Consider the following 20,578-nt stretch of genomic DNA (forward strand, 5'->3'; position numbering starts at 1 on the left):
TGAATGCAATCGTTATATTTATATTTTTATAAGCGCACGATAAACGCATGAATGGGATGAAGATCGCTTGCTTTACAGTCCGTTCGCCCAACTGGGACACCGGACAACTGGGACTAGTGTGTGTGTGTGTGTGTGTGTGTACAGTATGTATGCATGTGAGAGAGAGGAGTGAGAGCAATATTGACATAGAAGCATAGAAGGACACAATAGAAGTTTCCCCCAATTTAGTCATGCCAATTCCCAATTTGTGTACGAAGTGTAGTACCTGACTGTCACTGCTAACCCCTACAGATGGTCATGTGGGAGGGGGTACACTACATGTCTCTTCTGATACAAATCTAACATCATTACGTTATAGTCGCCAGCCACTTCTTTTCACCCGAGTAGAATAGAACGTTGAAACCTTACAGGAGGGCAGACAAAGAGTGCTGACCTTGCTGAAGAAGATTGACTCTGAGGTGTCAGCTGAGTCCACAGTGTCTTCATCCATCCAGCTGGGACGGACAAAGCTCCTCCTCGGGTGACTACGACCTGTCTGGGTGCCCGCTAGGCCGCTGCGCCCCTGCAACACACAGACACAGGGTCAGGTAAGGCCTCAACGCGGTGTGAAGCGGCACATTGTGAGCTTGTAAATCTGCTATTTTATCTAGTTTGGGTCCCGGGCGAATGTGTAATTTCTCTTTTGGGTCACAGGCTAGAACGTTTGGGAATCTCTGCATTGACATAACGTAGACATAATTCAAGTATGGTACATTGTCTGGTGACAGTCAAAAATTTGGTATGCACGATTAATCAGTCATCATGTCAGAGACGGCAAAATAGGCTTTAAAAGTAACTTGTATGGGAAACTTGGTCCGCTACTGGTCAAATCAACATTGATTAATTGAATTCATACTCGGACCACAATGGAAACAAGTGCCCCAGACTTTTTGTGTCATCTTTTTAGCCTTAATGTCAGACTGTACCACGTGCTGTTGACATTTAAACAGTTACATCTAACCCTAACCCTAACCCTGACTAATAAGTATTCTATCAATCAGTCAATTTGACAACGCAATTAACCGGTAATCATCCATCCCTATAACAATTATAGCTAAATCCTACAGAAACAGTCAAATATAGAGCTAAATAACACAAACACCCAAATCTACCCTCAGCAGGTTGTTGGCGGCTCGGATGCTCATGCGAGCGACGGACTCCCGCTTGCGCTTGGGGAAACGGTTGTAACCAGAGCGTTGGCTGGTGTAGGAGGACAGCGAGGTGACGCCCGGGGTGACTGGACCCCCCTGGGTGGTGTGTGGGGTCCGGGGGGGGCCGCCCTCTGTCTCATCTGGGTAGCGGAAGGCCCGACCCCGGGCCAGAGGGTCCACAATCTACGGGAGAACGGGAGATCAGGAGAAGGAGAGAGAGAGAGAGAGAGAGGATTAAGACCCATTTCAGATGATGCATTTATAATGAGACAATTACAAAGTACCAACTGTCCTAATGGTTAAACTTTGACCGTGTACATACACAGAATCACGGATGCCCCGCTACAATGTCACAGTAAGACAAGGGATAGGTAATTCTTCTCAAGCAGAACAGAGAAGAGAAAAAAACATCAGTCACACACAACTTCATACTTATGATAGATACACGACAGCTGAGGAGGTGACAGACAAATCTAGAGATATGCACGCTACTTACTTGTGTGGGTGCAACATGCATGTTGAGTGTTTATCTAATGTGAGAAAAGTGAGTGCATAATATGGTCATGTTAAGCTTAGGACATAAAGAGGTCCACAATCCTTGGACAGAATCAGGTCCACACCCCTTGTCAAGTTTGGGCAAGTGTGTTGGAGCATAGCTCAATAACAACACTTCTCAGTCTGATTAAGGTCATATTATGACAAAATGATAAAACATATCAGGGAGTGATATTTGGAGAAATACCATGTATTAGCTGTTATGTCTTACCACCAGCCCTCCAGAATACAAAATAGCTGACAGAGAAAAAGCATGGAGAGAAAAGGGAAGAAGAACATTTCAGAGAAGAGTCAAGTTAGCAGAAGAAGAAGGAAAGCTGGAAAATAGAAGAGATGTGTGTTGAGGAGTACAGGATGTGACATTCAGCTGTGGCACAGATGCTCCTGCACTACTATTGTGACATCTACATTATCCTGGAATGCATTATCACGCATCATTACTTTGCCGCCCCCACCCTTGCCGTGTTCAAAGCCTCCCTCTTTAGACTTGCTTTCCCCTCCTAACTCTACTCTCCCTCCCAGCTATTTTAAATTTGTTCTGTGTTCTTTTTTAGCCTTTCAACATTTTAATTATTTTCTTAATAAAGTTTTTTACCTTTATTTTGTTCTGTAAAGCGACTTTGAGTACCTAGAAAAGCTTGGGTTGGGTAGCATTTCTTAAATCAACATACTGTATAAACATTACAGTGACCATGTTTTAGTGTGTGTCTGTGTCTGTGTGTGTGTGTGTGTGTGTGTGTGTGTGTGTGTGTGTGTGTGTGTGTGTGTGTGTGTGTGTGTGTGTGTGTGTGTGTGTGTGTGGACGTGTGTGTGGACGTGTGTGTGGACGTGTGTGTGTGTGCGTGCGCGCGGGCGTGCGTGTGCATGTGTGAGATCGTTCCACACGGCATAGTGTACCTTTGGCATCTTGTGTGCTGCTGGTGAGTCCAGGCCGGGGTCAATGCTGGTGACCGTCTCAGGCTCTCTGTATTGGGCCTTGAGCTTGCCATAGCGTTGGCTACAATGGCGCAGGCTCTTCCTCTGCCACACTTGCTGTTTGGTCTCACAGTCCTCCCCAACACCAAACCACTGGGCTGTACTCCTTAAACGAAAGGGAAGCCTGAGTTATTCAGCGTTCACACGAGCCACATCAAAAGTTAAAAAAGGCTACCCTGCATAAATGAAATGGCATAGGGTTAAATTAGCACAGGGAACTAGTTAACAGCAAGATTTTGCTTCCACTTACGGAACAGAGCAGGAATTGTGGGGAGAGAGAAGGGACTGGAAATTGTGAAATAAAAACATGATTTGATTGATGCTTCATTGCGTCACTGGAGCACTGAAAAACGTTGAAGCCAGCGAAATGAAGCTACAAACTAATACCTGACAGGCCTGACCCGCTACAAAAACAAAGTTGCTCTGGCTCTGAGGCGTGTGTCCACGCTAGACGCTAGCAGCAACTAAATATTTTACTTAGTTGCATGTGGGTGTCACACAATGAAAATAGCCTATCTGCTAGAAGATCTATTTACTAAGTATAAAATCATGCTAAAGGAGACAAATGAGACAAAGAGGGAGTCAAGCAAGCCCCATTAGTGAGGATATCTCGAACACTACTGGATGGATTGCGGTGGAATGAATAAATCATTGATTCCATCCATCCATCCATTGCTGTGCATCGATCCGGTGAGAATGTGTGGACGTGATTTAACGTTACGTCAGTGTACCAGCGAACTTGGCAAGAGGGTAATAGAGCAGGTGCAGGTGCAGATTGGTGCTGGTGTCAAACAAAGTTCTCGCTTTCATTGTAAAACATTCAACTTATTGTGGAAATGCTCAAAGGACTTTCAGCTTGTTTAAAACAAAACAAAAATGTATTGGATATTGTTGAAGCTATAAGCCATTTATGACGTCAAATACCCTTAAATGTCTTTGTTTTCAATTCGGTCAGGCAACGGCACCAACCATGCTCACACAGATCACAGCACAAGTACAGTACACCCCCCAACACAGAACACATATGGGTGGACGATATGGAAAAATACAATATCACGATATTTTTCCAAGCAGTATCACGATACACAATCTTATCACGATTCTTTTTCATGTTGGTTTTTACATTTGTATACGGTTAGAGTTAAGGGGAGACCTTGACATTTTAAAGTTTGAAACTACTGATTTAGACAAAAATGCAGGTATAAATGAATTCTGCAATGAATCTCTGTATTAAAATTTCAACAGGATTTTCATTGTATCACGATATATATACGAAAAGGCATATCGTGGAGAGACATAGTATCGTCTCAACGATATTTATCACCATATCGCCCACCCCTAAGAACACACCTGCGGATGCTCTGCGAGAGTGAAGTGCGTCTCCTGAAGGTGGCCCTCCTGTCCCCGGCAGACTGGCCTGTACCATCAGCTCCATCACCCTCCAGCATGGGACTGGCCTCCTGAAGGGTCACGCTCTTCTTCAGAGAGGGACGCAGTGGCTGTTAGCAGACCAGAGAGGTTCACAAAATAATTACTGTAAAATGACAACACAGATAAAGATCTTCTCCCATTGATAGTTTGTGCTGTCAATTATTGCTGAATGAATGATTCCCAAGGTTACCTCACATCGCACCTCGCACGCACACGCACACACACAGCTCTTTGAACGCTGCAGGCTACAGAATCGTTACAGAGTTGTCTAATTTCATTATGCGAGGTGCCATGACTCCATTATCCTGCCCAGCAGTAACTGCCAGTTGGCAGGGATAATGGTCTTGTCATTTTGTGAGCAGGAAGCATAACTAAGCCATATGTTCAGCCTTTACAAGGAAATACACTCTAAACAATCCAGTGACCGTGCTGCCACTTAGTCATAATTTATGTACGAGTACCATGATTCACGGCTAATACATGGCGTTGGATTCATCAACTTTATTATGGACTCATGGACCAATAAAAAAAAAAAAAGAAAAGACATGACACAAACAAAAGAAAAACATACAGAAAAGGCTGCTATACCAATGCCTCCACAGGGGTAACTGGTATGCCATATACAGTAGCACTAACTTTCATTTTATAATGGACGTGCCATATACAGTAGCACTAACTTTCATTTTATAATGGACGTGATTGGCAGTTGGATCAGGCAGCTGTCACAGTGTCCAAATATGGGATCATACACAGTAGATGCATCATACAACTGATGTCATAGACTAGCCAGATGAAGCCAGAGCTCCACATGGGAGCCACGCCGTTATTAGACACTGTGCTTAAGTAATTCCACCTACAGTGATAATAGGCAACATGAAGCTTATGCATACTGTATGCTCGCCTTTTTAAACTTGGCCCACAAGGGGGCAGTATATTGTATTGGTATAGGATTGCATTGATTATCCACTTACCACCCTCTAGTCTAGACCCCTTGTCTCTGTACTTGGACTGCTACACCTGTCTACACCAAATCTCAATAATTATTTCTATGTGGCATTTGTGTTGAGTATGTCACATCAGATGTATAGCTGGATATTAGCAGCCTTTGTCCGTTAATCAAACAAAACACTACAGTATATCTGAACCCCAACCCCTTCACACACCCACTATAAAGCACTTGTTTCCATCTATACTATAATTTTGCGAATGTCTGAGTGTCTGAGTGTCACAGCGTTTCTCCTCAGTGGCTGGAGCAATTGATCTGAAATCGCATCACCATAAGCATATGAACACACCTGACATAACTGTGAAGCCCGTTGGTCACTTTCACAAATCATATGCTGTATATTAGCATTTTTATGGTGTATCTACTATCTATTCTGCATCTAGCATGAGGCACATCTATTCTGCATCTAGCTTGAGGCAAAATGTTTAACCAGCTCTGTGTGTGTGTGTGTGTGTGTGTGTGTGTGTGTGTGTGTGTGTGTGTGTGTGTGTGTGTGTGTGTGTGTGTGTGTGTGTGTGTGTGTGTGTGCAGGCAGGCGGGTGTGTGTGCAGGCGGGTGGGCGGGCGGGCTGGGGGGGGGGGGGGGGGGGGGGACAGTATCTCTGTAGCCATTAAACGAAACGGGTTTCTTACATTGATGCTCCTACAGCACATCATGCAAGCACCAGTTAAAGTTACTTTCCATCCCTCATATACTGTGTGCACAGTGCACATCCCATAACCCACACACTGCACATCATCTTGGAGCTCATATCTTTGAACGGGTAAGGGCTAGTTTACTTAAATTGAATGCTTTAACTATTGAAAAATAGCAGATATACAAGCTCGCAGCGCTGCAAGCTTGTAGATCTGCTATTTTTGAAAAAGTCGTGAAAATGTGTGCAAATCTTTGAATATATGTATTTTTAAAGCGAACGTTTGTAACTCAAATTTTGCTTCTGGGTGGTCCCTGCCCTGGAAGTAGATATTTTGAGATGCGGGTCCGTGGCCAAATAAATATCATTTTGGGGGTCCTTGACATGAAAAGGTTTGAGAACCACTGACATAGTAGTCTCTCAAGAACAGACTAACTGAGCTCCAGTTAAGTGAAAAGGACCTTTTCTGTGACAATGGCTAGCCAGATTGCTGACATGGAAACAGGTTTTTCAAAAAATCTTATAGAACCGATTTTTCAATAGTTAAAGCATAAAATAATAATACACAATAATTTGTACCCCGTTCTAAATGGGTTACTTAATCACCACTTTTTGGCAACTTTTGATATTGTACATAAACTGCATACAATCTTAGACAGTTGTGATGCCTTTTTTACCAGTAGTTCTGTGAAAGCTTTGTGTCTGATGGGAAGGAAATGTGGTCTTACACAACAAAAGAGCACAAGAGTTAACCACAACTAGTAGGTACTGCCAAAATGGCATTCCTTTTAAAGACATGTTCTTAAAATAAACTTGACTACAGCGCATAGACCATAGTCTAGAACAGGGGTTTTCAAAATGGGTGACGGACGGGGCACCCCGGGGTGCCGCAACGGCAGTCCAGGGGTGCCGCGAGATCATTTGATAATATTTGGAGTATCATTTTAAACTTGAAGTACTTAAGTTATTTTCAGTCAGTTCTAACCAAAATGGCTATTATCTCAACGTTTTCCTCGCAACATAATCACTAAAATATCGTCACTGTCGGGCAGAAACCTCGTATCTCCAAGTTTCAAATGTGTACGTCTTTTGGTAAAGCAAAGCCCTGCTTCATCATACAAGACTGTCGCACAAAACTAGTGAAAACAGCCGATCTACAAGCAGCCGATCTGATGCGAGGCGTTGTGTGCTTGTAGATCTGCTGTTTTCACTAGTTTAGTTAATTTTATAGATGATAGCCCTTACCCGTTCAAAGATATGAGCTCCAAAATGATGTGCAGTGTGTGGGTTATGGGATGTGCACTGTGCATACAGTATATGAGGGATGGAAAGTAACTTTAACTGGTGCTTGCATGATAATATGTAGGAGCATCAATGTAAGAAATACCCGTTTCGTTTAATGGCTTCCCCCCCCCCCCCCCCCCGTGTGTGTGTGTGTGTGTGTGTGTGTGTGTGTGTTTGTGTGTGATTGTGCATGGCCTGAACAACAGCGCCCCTCCCTTAACATGTGTGGTCACAAAAGGTACTGTAGGCTAAATAGATATAGATACACCATAAAAATGCGAATATACAGCATACGATTTGTGAAAGTGACAAACGGGCTTCACAGTTATGTCAGGTGTGTTCATATGCTGATAGTGATGCGATTTCAGGTCAATCGCTCCAGCCACCGAGGAGAAACGCTGGGACAGACAGACACTCACTCACTCACTCACTCACTCAGTCAGACATTCGCAAAATTATAGTATAGATAAATACAAAACGAACTGTTTTGGACATACAAGGTTTCCACCCGGCAACAACGATAAGCTATAGTATAAATATAAGGTGCTGGGAGTGAAAATTATAATGTAGGGGTGCCTCGGATTAAAACAATTATTCATGGGGTGCCCTGAGACAAAGTTTGGGAACCCCTGGTCTAGAAGACCATATACTGTAGATTCATAGTTTTACTTTTTGACTTTATCAACCAGTCCTGTGAAATATATGTTGTGGTTCCTTGGAGCTGTAGTACAAGATACCAAGTATAATATTCACTGAAGGTTTTTTCACAAGTGTCACAAGTTCGTTTTCTCTCAGAAACCAATATATTAGGGGACTGTTTGGTGTAGTGGCATTACTGAAAGCCACTCCAAGAGCTCTGGTTCCGCTTTGGTGTGGTCTGATCTGTGTGTTCTCTCGCTAGAATCTCTCGCTGCCAAAATATGCATTCAAAAATGCAAACAGAGCCAGAGGAAATGCAAAGAGGCCAACAGGGGCTATATAAAAATATAGTGTGCCAAAATGTATATTGATGTTTGCACCTCTTTACCCACAAAGAATAACAGATGTGATTGAAATAATGGAAAGGAAAGACACTACCTTGAGGTGACACCACAACAGTTGCTTAGTTAGTTACTAGTTAGTCTCGCGTGGCCAGACTGTTGCCTCCGCGATTTGGTCAAATGCTCCCAGCATACAGTCTGGCAGACGGAAATAGAAACGGTGAGTGCGAGATAAAGCGGATGTGACGCAACCGCTCCCTTAGTGCAGTAGCAATAATATGTCCTACTGGAAGCGTTATGTCTCCTTTCAACATTTCTGGGGGCTTTATTTTGTCTTTCTCTGGTGTTATTGGTGTCACCTTCATGATGTTTTCAAACGTTTCATAAACTATACACTCATAACAATAATAGGCAGCTCGAATGACTTTGTCTGAGCAATTGTGTTTCTCTTATGTTTCCAATGGGACTACAGTTCAGTGCAGCAGTGGCTACTTCCGATACTCGCCGTTCGGGAGCTGCTGTTCCAGACTCTATATAGCATTCGGAGATTGTGGAATAGTTGTCTGGCTACGCGAGACTAGTTACTAGTAGACTGAACTCCATATTATAGAAATAGAAATGAGGTGACAAGACGCCATAACAGATAATCATCAAAGTAAAGCCCTTTGCACACAGGACAGTTGCGTTTTTTTTTCCGTTTGCGGCATGAATAAAACGCATTGGATTTGGTGTGCAAGGCTGTGCGGAATCGGCGCTGCGGATCCAAAAAGGAGTCATAAAAGGAGTGATGAGTTTTTTACCGCATGCGACAAGACGCACAAATCGAACTGGGTTCGATCGAGAAAAAAACGCACGGCGGCAGCCACTCGTCGCACAGCTAATTCGGAGCCGGTGTGCATGAGGTCATAGAGAATCATTGTTTTCTTTTCAAAAAATTATATTGTCCGTTTTCCGTGCGGTTAAACGCGCCTGTGTGCAAAGGGCTTTACTGTTGCTAATGTGGTTCCTGCTTCTTGTTAACTTCAGTGGAAGAACAGTAACATTTTGAAGATAGTGTATTTGAATACTGTACTTACTAGATTAATCATAATATAGTTAACACCATTATGTACTGCATATTAAGATCCTAAGAATGGACCACTCACAGGGTTAAATTAAATTGCTGAGTTTAGCATGCAGAGTCATGCATACATACATTGTAAAGGAATCTCAACTGCAAGTTTGGGAACAGTCTCTGCTTCCGCTTTTGTCTTCTACTCAGCCAGTGCTACATAACTGTCTGGGACTATACATACAATTTATTTAATAGATGACTTCGTATTAAAAACTGTGCAGTAACAGTTAAGTGTTCAAATATATTGATTGTCCAAAAGGTCAACTTTGCGGCTCATGGTTTGTAGTCTGGAAACATGGGGTCCACAATGGGGAAACAAATGGCCCTGTGCCCATAAACGCTAGGCAGCCAGCTGACCCAAATTCTACCCTGTACTGCGTATATAGGGACAGGACACAGAGCTTAGGCACTTCAAAGTCATTAACTGTTCAGAATAACTAGGGCTCTATCACATAAAAAGACATTATAGCTACTGTATGTTAATGATACATTAAGAGGTTTAAAGGACAACTTTGTTTTTTTACAACAAGGGTTCATATTTTAGATTGTAATTAGAGGAATGAAAAGATGAGTGTTAAAATGATTTCATTTACTGCTTTCTATTGTTTTAGCGATTTTAGTGTTTTGATTTCAGTGATTGGGGGCATGCGTACAAGTGGCTAAATATGTCTTTTTAGACACAATAAGCCGGCAATTTCTTTTTTACTATTTACACCAGCCCCATAAGTCACATCTGCCCATGAAAGATCTTGGGAATGGGCTTATTGTGTCTAAAAATACATATTTAGCCACTTGCATGCATGCAATATCCTGAAAATCACTACATTTATAGAAAGAAGTAAATGAAAACATTTTAACACTCATCTTTTCTTTTCTCTAATGACTATCTAAAATTTGAACCCTTGTTGTAACTTAAAGTTGTCCTTTAAGTTACAGTTTTGCAGTTTTCACAAGGCGTTGTTTTCAGAAACATTTCGGTTCCTTATTTATTTGCTTATTTTGCTAATGGACTTCCTATTTGGTCTGGGTTCAAATGCTAGCAACTTCCACATTTTCATTCAAACCACAGGATTTCTTTCGAATCCCTTTCACACCGTGATGGAGGGATGGGGCTGTGGTCATAGTACATGAATTAATCCGTTTAGCAGATACCAAATGGTCATTTATTTTTAACAATGACAAACACTTTCATTGATTTTCATGAACCAGGCTCATAATTCGCTTAATAAGCTCTCCAAAAAGGACTGTCATTGAATAAAATATAGAAGGCGTACACTCTGGAAAAACAATAACAGCAGCATGTATATAGGAGACAATGAAGTCATTTGAATCAAACTAATTCAACTCAAATTAGTTTGATATATCTACTATATTCAGAATTACATTCTTTTCACAACACCAAAGGCAAAGCACTGGCCAATGCCCAACCAAGAAGCTGAGGGTTTCCATGATAGATGATGTACCGAGGAAGCGGCCCTAGCAGTGTTGATTCTGACATAAAATTCCATTTACTTTTAGTCACATTTTTGTCATCTGGAATGTTTTAGTTTTAGTCGACTAAATATCGTAAGATTTTAGTCGACTAAATCTACAGTAGATTTTGTCGACAAAAAAATAATTTTGGAACGCCTTAATGGCGTCGTAATGCCTAATTTTACACTTCTTTGTAGCTTGTAGATCTGCTATTTTCAGAGCGCAACCAAACAAAATGACTCTTCTTAATTATACTGGTTCACTTCTCCATTAGTCCCTCCCTAACACTTTTGACTTGTTTTTATTTGTTGACAAAATTGTCAATATATTTAGTCACAGGTTTTTCGTCATAGTTTTAGTCGACAAAATTAACACTGGGCCCTAGCAGGCTGAGACATACAGTAAATCAAGCAGGGGTCATCATCGCCATGTTGGCTTGTGGTGTACATTTTTGCCACGGACATACAAAATGAGCGGTCAATAATATTACCAAAAACACTTAAAGAGATAGCCCTTACTGACCATAAGGTCTGTAACTCTGAGTCTACAAATGGAACCAAATGGACCTGTAACATTTGTAAACTCTCAGAGTTATGGGGGTCCTTGCAAATAAAATGTTTGAGAACCACTAGTACCGGTACTAGTGGCCTCCTAATGTGCATTAGTGTCATAGTAAATCAGTGTCATACATATTCTGAAGAAAACCTGGAGACTGATATTCAGTAATTACTTGCGCCAGCAGAGTGTGCGAGTACTGCGTTAGGTTGCGTATCTGTCGCGTATCCACTTGTGTTTGCACCCGTAGCCAATCAGGGACCAGCATTCCTGGTGACGTCACCATTAACAGCCAATGAGGGACCAGCATTATTGATGACCTCACCATCAACAAGTGCGACCTGATATACATGGCCACGAGTGCACAGGACGCAAGTTGGCACCTTGACAGAGTGCAGTATAGTTGGGTCTTATGATTGAAATAACATTATAGTACGTGTGTACGTTTTCCACAGAAAAGGCCTATGCTTTGCCACAGACACATTTGTCCGCGTACAGACATATTGATGAAATCAAGGCCAAGTCAGGCTACCTGTTTAGCAGGACCATGGCCAGCAGTGTCCTGCTGGTCTTCAGCAGGAGGGATGTCTATGACCAGGCTGGGTGGCTTCTTGCTTTTCAGTCGGCTGTCTCCCTGACTGCTGCTGGGAGACACAGGCTCCTCGGCTCCCGGTGAAGACATCTTGTAAGAGTTCTGAAAATGTAAAAAGAAAAAAAAAAAACATTATGAGATATAACATGCAAAATTTGGAGTAAAAATACACAAAGAACATCAATTCAGAGCTCAAAGCAACTAGAGAAGTGTAAATTGAAAGGTGAAATATAAAAAGGAGAAAGAGGGATGTCTCTCACAAGGATACGATTTTTAATAAGGTTTTGGTCTCTCTTTCGGCATCAAGATAACTTTTGTTGAGAGAGATAAACTCACATTTCTGCTTTTTGCAGGCCTCACAATGACCTAACATAATGACCTATATGTTTCTTATACAATTCTGTTGTTTTGCATTGTTCTTTTCTTTTTTTGCAATAGAAGGTAATTATTCACATATTCATAGAGAATTGAAAAATGTACAAAATAAACAATTTACTATATAGAACTTAATTAGTCTTTCCATAAAATGTGTGGGGGAATAACTGACGCTATGTCTATCACGGTATGTGGACCATGTCTCTGGGCCAAACTTAAAACCCTGCGTAACCACAGGGGTAATCCTAGTGTCATACACAAGCACGAGAGAGGCAACATGGAAACATGCTAGCTAGCCTACAGCGGTCACTGCTCGTGGACATTGGACATGTTATTTATGTGTGCTTCCTGCTAGTAGCGAGCTCCCAGGAGGAATTTCCTACAAGCACCGGCTCATCCCGTCCATACAAATCAGGCACTGTAAATTAAATAGCAGTACTTTTTGGCTCTCCTCCAGGCAAATCTAATCATTTAAGTGGCTCTTTCAAATATCCATAATGGGTACAAGCAATAAAGAAATAGACAAATTTAGATGGATGTTGAATGCTGACATCTTTCTCTGACAACATTGATATTTGCCTCAGACAGTAAAAAAAAAAAGAATCCAAAAACATTATTTCGCAGTGTAAGCAACATCAGTGCTGTGTTCTACCTGATACTTGGGGTCTGTATGCAGTGATGAAAATACATTGAAAAAGCGGATGCCCTCTTGAACCTTTCAAAGTAGCGTATCTGATAGGCATTAATATGCATGGCCACAAGAATAGCCACGGATCGTAGATTATAGTATGCCCTAAAAAAAAAAAGAAAAAAAAAAAAAAATCTTAAACAAACTACTAAGCAACGTGTAAGCAAAGGTTCTTCTTACATGTTAGAAACCATCAGATACATGATAATTGCATTTATACAAGCAGGGCCAAAACAGAGTGGCCAATGTATTTAACAGCAGCATACTACTTAATTAAAAACACGAGTAAGCTACATCAGTAGTTCACTGAAACAATACTAAATGACAAAGAATCAATATAAGTCTTCAGCTACATCGAATCAAAACAATGTTGCAGATTAACCAAAATCCCTAACCAAAGGGGAGGATCACATTACAGTATGTCCACTTGGGTCGATCCCTGTGACAACCGCTCAAAACAAAGAGACCCGTTTACAAACAGCATACCACCTTCAATGAACCACATGCAACATAGTTAGGGAAAGTTAGCAGAATCTTTGACCAATCTGGGAAATAAATGCTTACTAATAGCTTTCTTCACAAATGTGTTCATAAAGGTGTCTATTATCACCTCTGAATTTGTTCCAACCCAACTCCCTCTGGAAACTTTGTGGGAGCCAATCAAAGTTGGGGTCCCATTGACTTTACTATACAGGAAAAAGGATTTTCTTTTTTTTCAAAGATTCGGCTAACCTTCTGTAACTAAAAGATGCACATGCTGAAGCATAAACTCCAGACAAAACATGACACGTTAGGGGCGCCCGCTGGCCTAGTGGTCCAGGCGCATGCCACAAAGGCTCTGATGCCTGACAGCCTGTCAGGACGTTTGCTGTTTCCTGTCTACCTACTATACTATAAATAAAAGGCAGAAAATCCCCAAAACATATCTTAAAAAAACAAAAAAACATGACACTTTAAAGCCTAATTTTGCAGTGTCACTTGCAGAAAACAACAGATTTTCAATCGATAGACGTGATGCTCGAAGTCACGTTTCTGTTTGGTGACTGACAAAACAAATTTGTAACCATGTTGTCAGATTTTCAGGCCAGCTGATCTAATTGACAAACTTCAATGCATTACCGGTCTTCTAAATTCAGGACACGGGCAACGTTGCTTTCCACTTTACCAATCAATTCGTGCCCGGGTAGCTCAGTCGGTAGAGCTCTCGCCTTTGTACCGCAAGGTCATGGCATGGGTTCGATTCTGGGCACCGCCAACTCAGCGTATGAGTAGCACGGCTTGGCAAGTCGTGCGGCAAGTACTGGGAGCTGATGGTAGGTGTGGCGCTCCACCTCAGCAGTCCATCTCCCAGGGGTCTAGCGCATTGTAACGGGGACAGACTCCCGCGTGTTACCGGCTGATACCGACAATAAGCCACTCCCGACCTACTTGTTACCAATCAAAGAAAAAACAGCAAAAATCCGTTGTGTCCATCTATTTATGGAGTTCAGTACTTTCCAAAACCATGTTCACGTTTGACGTTTCCACAGAAACAGAAAGCTTCACTAGTGTCGTTTCAGTTTTGTCCCATACACACCTATCATCATAATGATCTTGAAGCCTTGGGGTTGTTCTGGAATTGTGGCTGTATAAAATCAATAGAAGGCCTTGGGTGTTAGCAGAAGGAATGACAGCAACAGGGAAATCTGACACCGCCTCGAAGAATAGCCCAGTTTCCACTACAGAGCCAAACGCGGGCTAGCCTTGGGCTCACTCACAGTTCACTCCTAACTGTGAACCCAAAGCAATAAATTCTATAGTTATTTATTTCCGGTATTATTTATTTATTATCTGGAATACACTTTTAAATAAGCTTTTTGTGTTAAGTTGATAAAAAAGCACTGAGCTGGCCCAGACCTAATGCCCCTAGTACCCCGGTTGAGGGAAAGAGGCTAGACCAGGGCAATCTAGGTTGTGGGTCAGTGGAATAGTAGAAAGGGGGTGGAGGCTCTGATGTGGGCCCATGGGAGTACTGCACACACCCCCACTCAGATAATGAAATAGCCAGGAATTCAGCTAATGGACAGCGTTCGATGGGAAGGTTGATTGTTGCTGACCGCACTCTATCCATGTGGAGAGACTGCCGGTAGGTTTTTCACACAGGGAGACCAATAGAAATGGATTGGAGATTATTCTCCCAAGAGGAACACAACAAACCAGCCGGTCTGTTGAAGCGGCATGTCTGAGGCAGTAAGCAGCAGGGGAAAATATATTATTTTAGACAGGCTACTTAATCTTTTATGCATATATCAAAACAATTCTTGTCTGCCTAGAGACGTTCTTTGAGCTTGTTTTTCAAGTAAATCCTGTATAGAGAATCCTTATCAGTTGTAATTGATCTCCATTCTCACACTGGGTGTGTAAGTCAAAATACTATATAACTAACTAGGTCTTACACCACTGAACTGTCTTACATAGGGTGACCAGACGTCCCGTTTTACCCGGGACAGTCCCATTTTCAAGCTGCGTGTTCCGGTGTCCCGACAAATATCTCTAAAACGGGAAAGTCCTGTTCTGGCGAAGCCCGAACTGGCGAAGTGGGGATTTGTCTCCTACCGTAGCGATCTGGCGAATCGATTGTCCACGACACTGCAAGCGGCGCGAAGGCCAGCGGACCTTGGTCCTGCTCTTCGCCCCCGAGCGCCGCAGGCGCGAGTGGCCGCGAAGAGCGGGCCAGGGCCGCGCGGCCGGCGGAGCGCCGCGCGAGTTACGAAGCCGTGGTGAATGCAATCGTTATATTTATGCCCAGGCCGTAAGGCCTGGGCAAGCGCACGATAAACGCCCTGTCCAGAAGACGTTCGCCAGATCGCTACGGTATCGGACATTTCCCCACTTCGCCAGTTCGGGCTTCGCCTAAAAGGTACGTGCCCCTCTAAAACACTGATATGTCCCGCTTTTCAACATTCACTGCAAAATTGTCCCGGTTTTCGCCAGAATTAAAATAATAGTAGCTGTTTTCAGTGGTTGCATATACATTTATCATGTTCTTTTCATGAAAACATGCTCTACTAACCAATCAGAAAACAGGAACAAATTCATTGCGTGTCTAAATTCAAAGCTGAGGCTGTTTGTCAATCACTCACTGTCTGTTTGCAACCCTGCGGTGCGTGTGTGCACGAACGTTAGAGAATGGGCACGACGGCACGTGCGTGCGCGGTAACGTGCGCATTGCTTTTAGGGTCCCAGTTTTAGGCAACAGTGTTTTGCGTCCCGGTTTGAGTGGCTGGAAATATGGTCACCCTAGTCTTACACCAGGGAACTCAATTAGTATACATTTTAGGCTGATTATGGCAGTCTTTCCCAAGAGTTTGCTGTTCCATTATGCCGTCACAGCCAGGATATTAAATTACATTTCAGTTTTAGTTTCAGTTTCTCTGGGAACAACAAAGCAAAAGCATAGTCCATTGTTGATGCCAACCCAATGAGTGGGTGAGGAGTTGTTTCAGGAACTGTGGCTCTGTATCACACAACTGCTTTCACCCTCCATTCAAGGATAACAAACAAATGAAGATTATAGGCAAACGTTGGATTAGCAACAAACTGCATTGTGTTCTGCTTCTGAGGAAACAGCCATTGATGATTAATAATGGAGGTCATTTTAACAATGAATTTAGTTGCCTGGTTAAAAAGTTGAATTAACATTATCTATCTGCCTGTACAGTACTCAGTCAACAAGTGATTTGGTGGCGTAAGGGCATGTTTTCTTAAATAGACATCGAACATTTCTATTTCCAAATCCTTAATTGTCTGCCTGCAGCTCTCTCAAATGGAGTGATCCATACAATAGGTAGAGCTGATATATTTAAAAAAACTGTATGACTGTCAATCTGCAGTGCCACTGCCAAGCATAGATTAGTTTACCTGGCAACAGTAAAAATATTTAAAGAATGCTGGAGTAAGTTTAGGAGCCAATTAAAATAATGAATCACCAGTTGCACTTGATTTATACATTGCTGTAAAACAGAATAGTCAAAGTAGACGAACGACAAGCTCACAATATGGCTTGTACATCAGCTATTCTTGCTATACATTTCTGGGGATTCTTTTGAACATTCTGGTAAATGTTAAATGTTTGCCAATAATGGCGTGCCCAAACAGGGGTGCCAGGTTGAATGTGGTTAACTACAGATAGTGTGAGGATAAAAAGAACATTTTAACTCCTAGTTCCATTCTTACAGTTATACATGCCAGTGAGTCAAATGTGTGTCAGAGAGAGCATGGAAGAGATGTGCCCAGAATGACATCATTCATTGTCATCTCATCGTGTGACATGGAAAACAGTCTGTCTTTCTGCTAAGTGCAGCTGATTGTGTTTGTCTCCCTTTACTCTCCCTATACTCCAATAATAGAGACCACACCAAAACCACACCTTGTCTGCGAGACTACTGTATTAGACAATGTTGTGGGAGTTGGCATGTGTCAGAAACTACCTTCACCGCTTGTTCTGTGTGAGTGTGTGTTCCTATGAGAGTGTGTCACCATGGTTTTACCTCTTCCCCTGAGAGCAGTATACTGTGTGCATGTGTGTGTCTGTGTGTGTGTGTGTGTGTGTGTGTGTGTGTGTGTGTGTGTGTGTGTGTGTGTGTGTGTGTGTGTGTGTGTGTGTGTGTACGCGTGCCCATGTGTGCTTCCCTGTTTGCCTGATGTCTGAAATGGTCTGACAAAGCAAACCTCCCACTGACCTTTCTACTGTAAATATCTTTTTTTGTTTGTTTGTTTTACGACTGTCTTATGCTATTTTCTTTTGGATAGTACTGTTTTATCTGTCATTTAATGTTGTAGGAGTTAAAAAAGGACTCGAACTCGGATTTGAAACTAGCCCAAAAGCTTTCTTGTGGTGTATCCTTTTAATTGACCTTGTACCAGTGAACGGTACTGTCATGTACCTTTTCCTATGCAAACTTCTAATAAAGTCTTCAATCAATCAATCAATCAATCAATCAATCAAACCACATACATCTGTATTGCAGCTTCGAGCTCATTTCCACAACCGTTCTTAGGCCAAAATCTCGATATTCCGATGGCCTGAAAATCCGACGGCACAGAGATCCGAATCCGATGTCCCAGAGAGAGAGAGAGAGAGAGAGGTCCGGTCCCCCCCTCATGCGCAGAGGTTGGCATGATTAAAATAATTAATTAAATAGCCTAAAAGCCAGCAAATAGCCAAATCTGAGCACATATCAATGTATAAGGCCAAATCTCATTAAAAATAAAAACATTAAGATGTTTCTCATCCACTGTCCGCACTGGTCTGAACAGAGCCTGAGCAGCTCCCTTAGTTTAAACTAGGCTATAAAATGACATATAGCCTATAGAATGGATCTTCAACCAAGCAGTTGTGAATGAAAACGTAGGCCTGTGCTTTCTTATTGTCCTACATCAAATGCTGGATTATTTATTTCTTCAAATTGACTGAATCCAACGTGGATCACACAAGTAAGAGGTAACATCCATCACAATGCTTTCACATCAAACAAAGTAATCACTCAAACCTATGTGTGACCAAGTTTAACATCTTTTTGCTTTTTTTCGCGTGCGCTCTCTCCTCTCCAGCCTTTCGGACTTTAAGACTCTCGGACTTTAAGGCAATCGGAAAATCACCACACGCCTCAAAAGAGTTCCATGATGGAGTCTTTTGTAAATGATTTCCTTTAGCAGTGGCATCACTGTAGTTAGTCATGAGGCAAAAGCAAATTACTATTGACTTACAGCTACACAAGTCATCAGTCATGATGCATATAACAAATGAAATGGCATGTACTGTAGGTTGATATTTACCAACTGTAACTGAAATGATTGACTGGGATCAGGACCTGCTACAGTGGTGTCCAGAATTTAAGACCCAGAGCTCACCGTGACATGTTGTGAGCTTGTACTGTAGATCCACTAGCCTAGTAAACTGAGTCTTCCCATCTTCTGTTCGAATGAAGACAGGAGGAGTCTGGTTTACGAGGCTATGGATCCACTATCTTCTGTTGCGAAGAGACGCTGGTGAGGCAACCCAAATATAAATCAGGCCTCATTTAAATTGTTCCTGCATTCAACCGTGTTAAAAAAGGATATGATGCAATTGCATTATAGTTAACGTTATTGGCAGTTAATAATTGTCATTTCATGGTGCAGTGGAAAAGCCCTGTTTATGTCAATGTCACCTTTGAACTGAATCAATAAATGTAAGGAGCCCAAAGACATGCTCTGGTAGTTAATTAACATAGATAACAAGTTCTAGCAATATTCAAGTGGACCACTGGCATAATTCAAAAAGAGGGGTGGTAGTTGTCTTGTGCTACATTATTTATATGCAATATTGGACCTGATGTGCTGCAGACAGTTTGCATGAGGCAAACTGCTGCTGAGTGATCAGCAAACCAGTGCCAATAGAGACCTCACGTGTATTCAATCTTTATTTAAGACTCTAATACAGTAGGTCCATATAAAAAACAATACAGGGAACAACAAAACAGAGTTAAAGGGGGCACTAAAAAAACATACTCTTCAATGTCTCCAGAGACAAGAGGAGTACCTATTGCTATTAGTATAATCATGGATAGTATTATCAATAGTATCCATAGAAAGCAGAAGAAAACTACCTCACCGCTAAAGGTGGTGGTGGACCATTGCTACAGGTTAAGGTGGATCAACAAGATGGATGCGTTCAGAGCACAATATCTACACTGATTATTTGCATGCATCTCATATGAGTCATATTAAAATCGTCTCATAAGAATTGTAGTCCAAAAATAAACAAACTGTTCTGGCGATATTGTCAGGAAGGTGGCTCTGTATCATTCATGAGTCACTCATATTTCTGGCGAAAATGTAACTGATTTGGCAGCAATAACATTAGCGTTTTCTCGGCACCAGTTGATGCTTCACAAATAGGAGTCGCAAGCCTCTATCATAGTCCAGGGTGAAGAGCTATCACCTCACCACGGTGCAGTTTTCTAGCTATCACCTAAAAATGTTTAACAAAGCCTAGATGATAGCTAGAAAACTACACCGCGGTGAGGTGATAGCTCTTCACCTTGGACTATGATAGAGGCTTCAGACAGACAGACAGACAAGACAGACAGATCAGTGAACGAACTAACTGTTGAACGCATCATCATTTGAATGAATTATTTGAACGGAACTTGTTAACCCCACTGAATGATTCAGTATATCGAAAAGAAAGATGATCTGATCTAGTTATTCTCCCTGCTAAACAGGCAACCTCACCCACCTGTCCAGTCCCTAGTGCAGCAACAGACAACGACCTCAGTTAGGAACGCCTGGCCAAGCCAAAGGCAGAGCTCATTTGGTTCAGAATCCTCACCAAATTATTTATTATTATTATTAATCTAACAGGGTAGAAAAACGTGCATATTATTTTACAGCAATTCCCTGTCGGACGTAACATTCATGTCTTTTTGGTGTCACACAGACAACAGCTGTCATGGAATGTTCCCCCGGCCATAATATCTACATGGCCACACATGTCATACAATCCTGAGCTTAACGTACTTGGCAGGAATTTATATACTACTCCTTCTTGCAATATTTTCCATGATTTCTTCAGTTGGAGCAGTTCCAGCCCCAGACAGACACACTTTGTACATTGAATGAGAAACTGCATGTTGTCCTGTACACAGGTGTCAAATGTTTAACTTGGTTAATCTGTGTTTGCAAGGTCTTCATCAAAGTAAAC

General features: G+C 42.0%; 1 protein-coding gene across 1 annotated transcript in view; it reads right to left on the reverse strand.

Annotated features, from left to right (window-relative positions):
- Positions 1 to 20,578, reverse strand: part of LOC308281957 (inactive rhomboid protein 2-like) — a 45,562-nt gene that overhangs the window by 16,466 nt on the left and 8,518 nt on the right. Inside the window, exons 3-7 of the mRNA XM_080722302.1 lie at positions 11,730 to 11,891; positions 4,071 to 4,219; positions 2,643 to 2,826; positions 1,152 to 1,373; positions 434 to 562 (exon numbers count right to left, since the gene is read on the reverse strand). Coding sequence (XP_080578428.1) covers positions 434 to 562; positions 1,152 to 1,373; positions 2,643 to 2,826; positions 4,071 to 4,219; positions 11,730 to 11,891 — 846 coding nt within the window. The remainder of the gene's footprint in view (positions 1 to 433; positions 563 to 1,151; positions 1,374 to 2,642; positions 2,827 to 4,070; positions 4,220 to 11,729; positions 11,892 to 20,578) is intronic.

Source organism: Nannobrachium achirus (assembly GCF_963921795.1).
Source record: "Nannobrachium achirus genome assembly, chromosome: 3".
Lineage (NCBI taxonomy): Eukaryota > Metazoa > Chordata > Actinopteri > Myctophiformes > Myctophidae > Nannobrachium > Nannobrachium achirus.